The 13,514-nt window shown below is 46.9% G+C and overlaps 1 protein-coding gene across 3 annotated transcripts in view; it reads right to left on the reverse strand.

Annotated features, from left to right (window-relative positions):
* Positions 1-6,984, reverse strand: part of GRK5 (G protein-coupled receptor kinase 5) — a 348,710-nt gene extending 341,726 nt beyond the window's left edge. For all 3 annotated transcript variants that reach the window (XR_012776121.1, XR_012776120.1, XM_075504447.1), the window contains exon 1: positions 6,835-6,984. Coding sequence is in view for 1 of the 3 variants with exons in the window: in XM_075504447.1 (XP_075360562.1) it covers positions 6,835-6,886 (52 nt within the window). In the remaining 2 variants the exon portion in view is untranslated. The remainder of the gene's footprint in view (positions 1-6,834) is intronic.
* Positions 6,985-13,514: the final 6,530 nt, after the last annotated feature.

Raw genomic sequence — 13,514 nt, forward strand, 5'->3', positions numbered from 1 at the left:
AAAAACCGAAGGATGGAGGGGTAGTATTTCCTGTCCAGCTGTAAAGGAAGAGAAACCCATGTTTTATTTGGTTGGTTTTGACTAATATTTTATAAAGACAGTAACTGCTTTGATAAAATAATTTGCTTTTAAACTTCTTCAATGCACGGATATGGATCCTGATGTGATTTTGTGGGTATTTTAGTCATGGAAATAATCCCATTGACTTTAGCACCACTACTTGCACTTAAATTAGAGCTTCAATAGCCCTCTTAGGATCGATACAAACCAGAAGTCATTCACAGAGCAACACTGGCGTAAAAATAGTATAGGAGAAGCAGCAGCTAGGTGCCTAAATACATGAGGCCATCCAAGCAATAAAAATACAACTTCTGTCTCTACACATGCAGAAGGACCCTGCCTACATCCTAGCAGTCAGCTTTGGGCTTTATGAGGATCAGAGCACATCTGTATTAATAAGTCTGAATACACAGCCGGGGCTTCAGACCCTTCACTGCAAGGATCGAAGTCCTCAGCACGCAGATGTTCATCTTTTGAGCTGGGGAAAGAGAGATCATTAGCAGATCTTGGCTAGCGGAGCAGTACCTGGAAAGGGAGCTCATCTTCCAAGAAGTAAGACTGAAACGATGCAGGGGTGGTTTTCGGGGGATTGTTGGTTTTTTTTTCCCCATAGTAACCCATTGTACTGTCCGCAGGTATAAAGGAAAAAGGAAGCAAGGTCAGCCACCAAACAGGTATAACATACCCCCAGGGCCTAGAAACAGCAAAGTCAGAGCTGTTGCATTTCTCTTTAACTGCTTCTTCTTCATTGCCTTCAAAATGGGGCAGCACACACCCATCCACCAGCTCGTTGGTGACAGAGGCATGGACACTGGTGGTAGGGCCCATCTCAGGGCAAGACTGGGGTTGAGGCTTTCATTCTGGAGCTGTCTATCACAAAAACACGTGTGTTAGTTTGGTCCAAGTGCTGCTGGCCTGGTAACACTCTCAGTAGAGCATCCCTAAAACCACCTCTTTCAGATATTTTTGTCTAAGTTCTCTCAGAATATTCTTAATTAATACAAAAAGCTAGATACAGTCACAAAATTATGCCTATGTCTTGTATAAATACTGAAAATTCTTTTCTGAGTGGACAATTTCAGCAACACTAAGTTAAAACCTTCTCAGAAAAGGAACATATTGATAACGAATACTGGCAGTCTCTTCCTAGATTTATGATTTTGCACCTGAGGAAAGCAATCACATGAGACTAATGGAGCAGATCTAAGTAGCTCTAGTCAAACCTCCATAGTTAACATTTGTTCTAGAAGTTTTACTAGCCAATAGCTTCTGTGTGTTAATAACCTGAGAGACCATCACAGCTCAGTACTAAACATTTTTTTAAAGTGCCTACAAACCCAACAAGCTAGATAGCAATTAGGCTATAAAATCACAGTTCCGCAGCAACAACACACATGAAAGGGCATAGTCCTCTCTCTTCACTACAGAAGTTGGGGTGGAAGAGCCTTTGGTTTCTCCAGCATTGCTACATCCCAAGACCTGCTGCCCATGACTGCAAACTGGTGTAGTCAGCCACAAGGGAGAACTCCAGGAGAAGAGAGTGCCCACCAAGGGCACAGCTACAGCAGCACTAACTTGCTGTGCATCAGCCCTGCCATAAAAAAAAAAACATGGAAAGGGATTTCAAGCCAATTCTACACACACACCCACGCTTGCTCTAAGCCAGGTATGGCTACAGAAATAAGTCCCTTCCGTAAAAGGAGATCTTGAAGTCATTCAGACTTACACGTTCTTTTCACAAAGGCCTGAAGAATCCCATTTTCTGAATTTCCTTGATTCGAATATAATGAAATATTCTGGACTCTTTGCGATATCTTTTTTTTTTTTTCCCCAGAAAGGAATGGTTACAGGCTTGAAAAGGAATCTCATTTTTTTAAACTACTGCTTAAACGCACCCTGTCGCATCTGAAGTGATGGCCGATTCCATTCTCGGAATACTTGTTTTTTAAGCTATTGCAGTGGTGAGAGCTTCTCTTGAACTCAAAAAAGAAAACTAAACTGAGTCACTGCATGCAAGCTTCCTCTGCTTATAGAGACAACATTTTCCTTACAAAGTACTTTGGTTTTATATCAAGAGGTAGAGGACAGGACCTTCGACTCTGCATTCAAAGCACCGGTTAATGAAGTTGCTAAAGTTAAGTTGCAATAATCAGATTCTCCATGGGGTTTTGGCTGTCGCTATAGTCACCTTCTTTCCTTCAAAATATGCTTTTCATTGTTCTACTGCCCTTTTTCCAATTGCTCTGCAGCCAAGTTCTTGGAAAGCAATTCTTGTTTAGGATTTATTGCTAGTCTTCTGCCAATAAGGACACGCACAAATCTCTCCTGTGATCATCCTGCAAAAGCAAGCTAAAAATATAGCAATTTACGAACAGGCACATTTCACATGTTATATGGCATCAGGGTGCATTCATCAAAAAATTCTGAGATACATAAAAGAAGGTCACCCCTTTTGGCTAGGCCGATCAAAGGCTCTGCTTGGGTGCCATAAATAAGTTTATTTTAGAATTCCAGTCTACCTAAAAAAGGGGGGGGGGGGGGGGGGGGGGAAGGCATTTGTATTGTGTTTTAGTGGTTGAAGGTTTTTTTTTCCTTTTACCACGCTTACGCAGTAAACCTTACACTTTAGAAGCCCCAGGCCTGAGAAAAAACAATAGTTTATCTTCTAAATTGGCTGTTTTAAAACTAATAACTCTGATGACTAATTTAGTTGTCACTAAAACTTTAAAGTGGTAGGAATTGTCTGTCTGTTTGTACAAATTTGTAAAGGATTTTGCAATTTCAGAGTCAAGTTGTATTTGGGTTTTGAAATGCGTTTTGGGTTGTCTAAGAAAGCTCAGGCACAGAGAAGCGGCAGGTAACATGAGGGAAGACTGAGCTTATGGCTAGGAAGCAGTGGATCATGATGATTATCCAGGTAATCACCATATCCTGGTCATGCTTATCTGACCATATTGTTTGTTTTTCAGACAAACATCATAGTTTAATCATCAGCCTCTTCGAAAGACTTGTCTTTTATCAGCCTATTGCTTCTGACAGGCAGGGGTAGATTTGCGGCTCTGTGGATGCATTTTAGAGCTTCTCTGGGTTAGGGCTGTTAAAGTTCCTCTGAAATACTGGGAGACTCAGTCCTTGGTCTCTCCTGGACCCCTCCACCAGCTCCTTGGTTCTGATGATGTCCTCTGTCAAAAAAACCTTAAACTGGGAAAATTAATTGGGATTCATTCACCAACCTGGATTCGCCGCTAGCAGCGTGGTGTATCTCCATTACTAATGGCTAGGTGATTCTGTGGTTCAGACCTGGTTGCTGAGACTCAGAAACAAGAAGGCTAATGAAAAGATCCAGATAAATGTTTCACCACCTCATAATTTGGGGTTCTTACTCAACCTGAAATGCCTGCAATCGTTATTATTTGGCTTTTCTTTTTATGATTCTCATCCTTCTTGCCTTCCCTTCTCTGCTTATTCTTTTCCCCAGGCAATACGAGATGGTCCCAAATACCTATTTGGTTCCTCTAATTAAACCAGATGTATTTTCTATTCAGTCCTAAAAAGGACTAGTGATTTGTGAAATGGGATTTTGCATCCAAGAAATGAGAAATGATAATTAAGGAAGCAGCATAAATTTATTCCTAATAAATTATAAATGAACTTTCAAATGTAATAAAACTCCATTTTTTACGTGTTCAGACTGGCAGACTTCTGAGTATAAGAAGTAACTTATGGCTAATTTTGTGTCAAAAACTTCGTATTCTGCAAAAAGATAAAGATTTCCTGAAATTTATTCTCTGCTCAAAATTATTCGGTGAAATACATTTTTGTATGTGAACTGCATTTACTCTTTTTGTTGCTCTAATAAGATTACTCATGTATCACATGGCATCAGTTAATTCTGGGTGTGCTTCTCATTGTCATCATCAGGGTTTGAGTGCAAGTATCTGTATAACAGTTATAAAGTTGCTTCCTGGTATTTCAGCTAAAAAATTCACTTTGCATCGGGGGTTGCTTTAGTACAACTTAGTCACAAAGGAACTTACACAAGGGACCACAGAAAAACCGCTAGCAAGGTCAAAGCAAATGAGTTGCAAAATTTAAACCAATATTTGCTAGAAAATGTTTGCGGTGGTCACTCAGCCCTACTTCTGAGTCCCTTACAAAAGTCCTCACTGCTGGACTTAATGTTGCAGGTCTACCTAAACCTCCCTTTGAAACGAATCCGAAATTTCCTTTTTGCTACTGATACTGGGTTTGTGTTCCCCTTGCAATTGTGATAAAATTTCTGTTTCTACTAACGTCTGCAGAGTAGATCCCATCATTTTCCTTCTTCTGACATTAAGTACCACATTGCAGGCACTAACCACCATGTAATTGAGCTAATATAGCTTTTACTTTTGACTTAACAAGTGGAAACACACATGCATGTACTTGGCTTTGGCTACATGTTCACCCAGCTAAATCTATTGATGGAGTCTGCAGGACCTGGAACAAACTTATTTTTAGATACCATAATCCTCAATATATGAATTTGCTTTTACTCTTGGTCTTCCATATGCTGTCCGTCTTCTTCATCTGCAATGACATCCACCTACGTTACTCCTTGCAAATTTTAAAAGCACTTTACTGGCAGCAGCTTGCGATGATAACTAAAAATGTGGAAACATACACAATACAGACATAATACTTGTGGCTCTGATGTCAGGTTCGTAACTAGTCCTTTGTTCTTCATTTTAAAAAAATCTCACACCCCCTCCAAAAAAAGCTCTCAAAATAAATAAGCACCAGGCCTCAAAAAAAACTTTGTTGGAGCTTCATACGTGGTTAAAAGAAAAGTTGGAATATAGTTTGGAGTAAATCTTGATAAAAGTTCTGCCATTTGGATTATAGCTAACAGCTTCTTTAATACGACTAACACAATAAAACAACATTACTGTTACCGTCTTGCTGAGGATGGTAGAAAGAGACCATAAAACTGAGTGGTACATTTAAAACTACTCGCAAAATATTGGCCCTCTGAAAACAACACACAATAACTGTAATTAATACCAGTCCTTTAAAGTATTCCTAAAGCCTACTGAAATCTAAACCAGTATTATATTGCTGGTAGCAACAACTGCATCCTAAACAATATTAAAAATGACAACAGAAAATAAAAATCCTCCATCAGAAGTCATAAAGTTATAATTCACTGATCTGCTGAATGGAATAACACCTTTGCCCTTATTATTTATAGAGCTTTTTTGGGAGGATCTCAGGACTTTACTCTTTAGCTAAGCCTCACAAGTTCAACAGCCCACGGGTTATATAAACATTATTTTACAATTTGAACTATTTTCCCAGCAAAAGGATCGCTCCAGGGGAGGGCTATTTGAACGATTTATTTTACAAAACTAATATTGCCTTACTCGTACTCCCATAGCTTCAGAATGGCCAAAGCTGAAGTCCACCCGAGCGGTCCCCGGCCTCGCTAGCCGGCAGTTCCAGGCACTTCAGAGGACAGTGGAGAAAAAAAAAGGCTGCAGGTTATACCGCACCTAAAAACGCCCAGCCTAGCAAGGATCTTCAGGGAACAGAAGTTTGAACACAGGCTTGGAAAAAGGTCTTATTTTAAGCGGTAAGCAAGTCAATAAATACATGCATAAAACCGGGTTGCAACCGGCAGAAAACGCTGGCATCTTGGCAGCGATGCTGCAACCCTCATACGTGTTGCTTGCGCCTGGCGCTCGTCCTCCAGCCAGGGGGGATGCTCCCCGGTGGACGGGGCTCGGCGGGGAGCGGGGGCAAGCCCCGAGCCCCCGGCCCCGCCGCAGCCCAGCCGCGGGCAGCGCCCGGCTCCGCGCCCGCGGTGCGCCCGTCAGCCGCGGGAGGATATCCTCCCTCGGGCACGCACCGCCCTGCGCGGAGAGAGGAAACCACGTCCCCTCCCGAAGGGAGGGGGGAAAAAAAAAAAAAAAAAAGCCCTGCGAGCCCGATCTGCCGGCGGGCATCGGGGCTCGGCTTTGCGGGTTCTGGGGGGGGGCGGGAGGGGAGCCGTTCCCGGGAGCCCCGCGCCGCAGCCGGCGTCCGAGCGTGGTTTTGAGCCGCGGCTGCTCCGTGCCGGCGGCACCGGCATCTCCCGGAGCATCCAGCTGCCCGTCCACGGTGGCTGCCGCGGAGGCAGCCCTCCGCGCAGCCAGCCCCGCTCCCGGGGGCATCCGCAGCCGGCGGGCTGAGCCCCCGGTCCCTCTGCCCGGCTCCACTGGGGACAAACCCACTGGCAACAATGGGCACGTTTGCAGCAACACGGTATCACCTAATAACGCCGAATAAGGCGATGACTGTACGTTGAAGCGACACGATCCTGCCGGTCTCGCCACCCGGCGCGGAAAGCTGTTTGCAGATTTGCTAAGCCCTTTTGAATGAATGCATCTGCAGCTGACCTTTAACAATAGACGCTGAAATAGCACAATCTGTGGGACCAGATTTGAGGGGAGGGGGGCAGGAAGGGGGAAGGAAGAGATGGGTGAATATTGCAATCTCTGCAATCTCATTCACTTCCTTTCCCAAACCCCCGCACACGGGGGGGAAAGCGATATTTTCCTTTTAATCGGGGCTCAAACGAGCCGTTTCCAACACCGGCTCGGCCACATGGCACCCCGAAAGCCGCCGCCGGCGGGACCGGCGCGCAGCCCCGCCAGTGCCCGCCCGCACCCCGCGGGCAGCGCTCCGCGGAGCGGCGACTGCGACAAGGATGCTCCGGTCCCCCTCCCCTCCCCTCCTCTCCCGCCGCTCTCTCACCTTCCCTGGCTTTCAGCAAGACGGTGTTGGCAACGATGTTTTCCAGCTCCATTGACGAGCTCGGGCAGCGTAGGCAGGCAGCGGCACTGCAGCAGGACGTCACTCCCGAGGTGCGGAGTCTCCGGGCGCCCACCCGCCTCCTGCCCCTAGCGCGTTATCCCCCCGTGCATGATCCCCGCCTTCCTCCCCTCTCCTCTCCTCTCCTCCGCGCTCCCCCGGGCGGAGGCGGCGCTCCCCGCGCTAGCTGCTCCCGCGGCGCCTCGCCCCGCTACTCCATCCTCCGCCCCGCGGGCTCCCCGCCGGTTTGAGGGCTCGGGCGCTCCTGCCTCCCTCCCCCGGGGGTGTGGCACCGCGGAGCGGCCCCGCAGCCCCGCGCAGGCGCCATCCCCGCCGCCGGCTCCGCGGGGCCGGGCACGCCGGGACGTGTAGTCCTGGGGCGGCCCCGCCGCACCTGGCGCCGGCCCCGCGGCCGCGCAGCGTCCCCGCGGAGGGGCGGCGGGCGCCCGCCCGCCCCGGGGAGGGCGTGGACGCGGGCACGGGCCGGCCGCAGCGTCCCGGGCGGCGGGAGCCGGCGAGGCGGGCTCTGCGCGGCGGGGGGAGCGGGGGGAGGCCGCGGAGCGGGGCGCGGAGCGGAGCGGGGCGCGGGGCCCCCCGCGGCGCGGCCCCGACGGCGGCGGCGCGGCGCAGCCCTGGTGCCGGGCGCCACCCCGCGGCGGCGGCCCCGGCCCGGCCCCGGGCCCTCGGGCCCTGCCCTGGGCTCCGAGGGCTCCCCTGCCCGCCCCGTGCCGCGGCGGGTGCTGGCGCCGGTCACCGCCTCGCAGGCGCTCCCGCCCGAGTGAAGGAGCCCCCGACAACCGGCAGACTTCTCCATCCTCTGCCGTGCCATGCACGCCCCTCTCCCCGGGCTCGAGGCACGGGCTTCTCGACTTTCTGGAGATCTCAGAAGTCCCCGAGGGAATCCCGTATTTTCTGCCACAGCGGTTTTTTTATCCTGATAAGCAGTTGCATGCGACATCAGCCACTTGTGGAAAGTTTGTGAATTTTAAGCGCTATATTACAACATGAATTCTCTTCTGTCTATATAGGACAGGTGCTCGTGTCAGCGTGATTCTGATTTTCCTAGCAACAGGGTAGATCGATTCAGCAGGTCAAGCAAAGACAGAGGAATAAAAACGACCCATTCCTCTCACTAACGCTCTTCCCCCATCTGTATTTTCATTGATTAAATCCACGTGAAGCAAATCAAATTAACATGCACCTTCTTGTAAGTGGAACATAGACACTACTTTCTCTTTTTTCTTCTTTTTTTATTGTACCAATCATATGTCTTTCTACAGCCAGGCAGAAATGACTTGCAATAGCAGGACCTGCAGACTGCCTAGAACACATTTTCTGAACATAGGAAATAAATGAGAAATGCATTTAATGAATAATACCTTGGGCATTAGCATAAAATGGCTATAATAAATGCCTTTTGTACCCAATTAAGTGTCAAAGGTTAGAACGTTGAAAGCTATTGTGCATAGCAGGTGGCACTGCTACGTACAATCTTCCACATCCTCTCTCCTATCGCTTCAGAAAATGTTCAGCCTCCAGAAGCCGTGCCATGTTGTGGTTACTTTCTTTGTAATGCCAAGTTCTATATAGCAGCAGTCTGTAAGTACCGGAAGATTTTTCTCTGATTAGATAATTCTTAAGGGAAAAATTGCTTCCTGGAAACCAGAGCCTTAGCATAGAGATGAGGTTCCTAAGGAGTGTCTGCCCTGCTTGTTGTTTGACCACTTCTGTGCAAGGACTGATGCTCGCTTGTAAACAGAGCAAATTATGCTCAGGGTGTAACAGCATTTCACATCCCTGCCCAGCCTCCCACTAATGCTCATCACAAGGACAACACCAGCATCAGAACATGGCTGATGTTGGAAGACACAGTTACACCTTTTATTACATACAATGTTTTTAATGCTACAAGCAACCCCTCTCTCCACAGGAAAAATAAACACACGTGTGTCAGTCCCCATTTGTGAAGCAGCACTCAGTGCAGCAGCAAGCTCAACTTCTGCTGGCAGCAACGGGATATCAGTGTGCTTGCCACGCCTCAGGATCAGGCTGTTCCGTGGGGAGGGATTTACCTTCATGGGAGACTCCACAGTCAGCACTGACTGCGTTTGGTGTGTAACTTTTATACAGGTGCCCAAATGAAGAGGGCAGATCTTGGAGATCTTAAGTTTGAGTTGCACTTGGAAATCAGCATGTGCACCCAATGGCTCTACTGCTTCTCTTTTATCTAATATCTATATGTACCTCTATATACACAGAGTCACCTGCAGCATTGCCCTGTGAGACAGAAGCATGACTCCAGCGTGCTGATGTTGTCCCGTATACCTTGTGAGCATCTATTTAATTCTTGAAAGGGTAAGTAGATTTATCAAAAGAGTTACAACAGATCTATACAGTGTTCGTAAATCCCATGGAGCTACCTAGTGTTCATGAACGGTGCAGCTCTGAAGCACTTCATGTTCCTGGCAACCAAAGGCACAGTTACCCAGTCCCTTCAGAAACAGGAGCAGCAATCGAACAGAGTGTTGTGCTGCTGCCAGAGCGGTTATTTCAACTAAGCTGCATGACTTTCCATTGAAGTGGTCTAGCAGCAGTCACATAACTTAAATGTGGCTGAGTGCAGGGAGTGGAAAGCTGAGCTCTGCTACTGGACTGCTGAGATTCTGCAGTAACATGCTTGTCTTAGTTACACATCGACATGGAGAGCAGCAATTCTGACTTCATGTTTACCAGTAAGAACAATGGCGTGGGTTTTCTTAATGATTCTTACAGTATTTAACAAAATAAAACTTGTTTCCAATAAATCAGAGTCAATGTGGTGCACTAGGACATGGAAGGACGTGTGTTCCCTAGCACAGTGCCCTACTTTGAAAAACAAAATCAAGACTATCAGTCCTCACTGCATCTCTCTTTTCTACTACAGTTTTTTAAGCCTGAAATATACCACTGATACATGACAAGGGTCTGCTTCAGCGCAGGCCTCAGATGGATGGCCCCTTTCATGGGTGTGGCTCCAGAGCAAGTGCCACTGCACAGACCTACTTGCCTTAAAGTCCATCAGTTGGTCTTTGCAAAACTCACTGCAGGATTTGGAGTCTTACCTCATAACTTCTTCATAGCTGTCGGTATCTTCATTTTTGTGTCACCCGGAACACCTGGTTCACAAAAACAACAACAACAACAAATATTAGGAAGAGGTAGATTTCTTTATATCCATTTTCTCTTGTGACAATACAGTCCTTTAATTTCAAGGTGTGTCCACACCTGATTTAATGGAACAGTCAGGTTTTCTGTGAGTGAGGGAGAAAGAAACGGGAAACCTGTGAGTCTGTTCCACTGCTTATCTTACTCTGTTCACTGTTGTAAACTCCAGTGCTGAAATGCTCAAGCATGGACTCAAGGACAGGGTGGCAGGGAAGGAACACAGGTCATTTTTGCTGTCCTAAAGATCCTAATTCAGTGCTTTTTGGGAGAAAAGGGAAAAATTAGTCAGAATCATAAGCAGAAGCAGCCAATTTTGGAAGAAAAAAAAAAAGGAGAGGCTACCAAAAAACAGTTAAACTCTGAAAAATGTGCTTTCTAAGGTGCTTAATGTGTTTGGTTGTTCTGCTTTTAAATAAAACATCTTCATCTGAAGTCATTCAGGAAAGGCTCAGAAAAAAACCTTTTTGAGTGCTGAACATCAGGGTGAAGCAGGGTTGGCAGCCATCTTTCCTTTATGGGAAAAGAGAGGTTTGTAAATGAAACGCCAACACCGTGCGAGACCCACATGCATCAGTGTAATAAGAATAGGAAAGCAGCAAGGCAGAGTGTGATATTCTGAGCCACTCTAAGGGATGAGTCATCGGCAGGGTGGGCTCACGCAGCTCCAGCCAGAAACACAGCAGCAACACACCCAGTTTTATCCTGCCACCAGAGAAAAACCACTTGGCCTCGGCACAGCCTGCTTGAAATGTCAGGATAAGACATGTCAGGATAAGACCCCAAGTGAACCAGATGTCAAAGAGGCTTTTGCCTACACCTATCAATTGGAAACATACCCTAACAGCAGCTATCTTCTTAAATCCATGTTATAATACGCAATTAATACAGTAAAGCCTGTTCATTATTAGCTCTAAGCTGGATTGTGTTTGGAATTGCTTCTGAAACTTATTCCTACAAACAGGCAAATTCTTTCGCCTCCTGCTGATATTTGGTATCAGCAGGTGGGAGCACACAGGCCTATGAGAAAGCATTTGCAGGCAGCTGTAACCTTTTACAGAGCCCCTTCACGTAAGGACAGAGGCTGCCATCTACCAACAGCCATAGGGTGATGCACCATGTTGTTTAAACCAAACTTTTTGCTTTGGTTTAGATAAAAATGTTTATGCCTCTGTTGTTTCTTTCCATTTTGAAACCTTTTTTTCAGTTATCTGTTTCCTCAAGGTAGAGGACAAATGACTGTTACAGCATTTAAGCACGTGGAATTAAATAACCATCTAGAAGATAAACAGATTTTATTTTTTAAACAAGCAGACATAGGCATCCTGTACTATGCACAGAATCTGCCATTCAATGACCTGCAGCAGCAGGAGAACTGATTGGGGATTTGCTTACCCCTTTCATCAAGTTTAGAGAGAAGCAGCTACCTTTTCACTAATATTTTGTTGTGTTAATGATGATTTTTCAAAGAGCTTTTTAAAAACTAACTCTCACAAAACAATAATGGTAACAACACACAAGCATTATCTACCGCTTTTTATCAACAGAGCTCAAAGTTTTTCACCAGGAAGGCATATTTAATTATTCCCAGATAGGGAAAAAGAGGCACAAAGTGAGAGCAGGCAGATAAGTATCCTAACCAAAAATAAAATTTACATCTCCCATTATCCACTGCTCTGCACCTTGTAACAAGACAAACTTCTCCCTAAAGCCTGCCGAAATTCCTGGACAGTCTTTCACCAACTTCAGACGTCTCAATTGGAATCAGGCTTACAGACTCTAACTCTTCACATGCGAACGTGTCCGTGCACTGCTGAGCTCGCACTGTACCAGTAGGAACCAGCACTCCCTCACTGCAGGATGAGATACGAAACTGGGGCCTGTCCTGCCAAGCAAAGGGCTGTGGGAGACAGCAAAGCAGACAACCAACAAGATTCGGAGAAAGATGAGCATATGGTACTGCTCGGTAGATTTATTTTGAACTTCGGATGGCAAGAAGAACTAGGTTTAGCAGCTGCTCCAGCCTGTGCCAGAGCCAGAGCTGAGGAAAAAGGAACAACTCTTTTGCCAGGTGTGCTTTGGCAGTGACGAGGTCCATCTTTAAATTGTAGGGGTGCCCAGTAAAAAAGCAAAATGGAAAATAACCCCCCTGTTAAACGGCAGTAGTTCAAGCTCTTGCCCAGAAGTCTGAGAAGCTGAATTATGCTGCCTTCATAACAAAGCATGAGCAATATTTCCCCACCTGCAAGCCAAGTGTTTAAAAAAAGAGTTTTAAACAAATATAACTTTCCGGGGAGGGGGGAAGGACATCGTTTTAGAATACATCAACTTCGAAGTTGTGAATAATCATCTGTGGGTGAGACAGCCATCCTCAGGAAATCCTAGCAATAGCCCTTTTCTTGCTGCCACAATACAGCTCCCACAGCTGAGGGAAAGGAACCGCTGTGGCCCAGCCGTCACCCGGTGCACGATTTGCTGCCCAGCCGTGGGGGACTCAGCTGGGTGAGCACGTCTCTCCATTCGAGGGGATGTGCCAGTCCGGCAGACGTGAACGCAGACGTGCCATTCTGCACTGCTATTCAGGGAATCGACCCAGGTAATGGCTGATGTTTCTTTGCTACTTTTCACTGACAATCACTACTCTGCGGGTATCCCGGGCTCAGCTCTGCTCCTCACTGCTCCCTGGCAGCCCTCGGCAGCGGCACGAAGACCTCCCTAACCTCTACTGCAGACACATCTCTCAACAACCGCTCCTTCCCTCTCCATCTCCCCCTCCTCGTGCAGGCTACAGCATGGCTCACCCACACGGTATCTGACATATTTTCTAACATACAAATAGTTTACTCGCTTCCACTTTTAGGCTTTGAGGGGTTTTTAAGCAAGAATGCCCCTAACTTTTAGGCAACAGACATGCAAATAAGCCGAGTAGCTCAGCCAGCCAGCTCCCCTCGCTCAGCCAGTGACCTTCCCAGCAGAGTCCCCGTCCAGCTGGCACTTTCAAGCAGCCCTGGTTTATCGGCAAGAGTCAAAACTGAACTTTTCTCTCACACACCTTCAGGCTTCCCTTAGCAAAGCGCTCATGAGAAGCAAGGGGTACATAAGGCTCCTTAACTCAGAACCTGCTAGTTCACTGACCCACCACTGCACTTGCACACATCTATGCCCGCACGCTCAAATGCAGACGCAGAGCTTGTTAGAGAGCGTTGAGCCTGAAGGCAACAGCTTCAAAATCAAAAGCAACAGCGATGTCTATTTGAATGCAAGGAAATCAGTGGATGCAGGAAGCAGTTAGACTACTACGTGGGTGGACCCCATACTGGGATATCTGTATCCTTTAGCATCCACATTTTCTTCCCCCTCATCTCATCATGGCTATAGCAACCGTTCGTCTCCTGCACCCTTGTGCAGAACACCTCCATCTT

This window comes from Mycteria americana, chromosome 6 (assembly GCF_035582795.1).
Source record: "Mycteria americana isolate JAX WOST 10 ecotype Jacksonville Zoo and Gardens chromosome 6, USCA_MyAme_1.0, whole genome shotgun sequence".
In the NCBI taxonomy this organism is placed as follows: Eukaryota; Metazoa; Chordata; class Aves; order Ciconiiformes; family Ciconiidae; genus Mycteria; species Mycteria americana.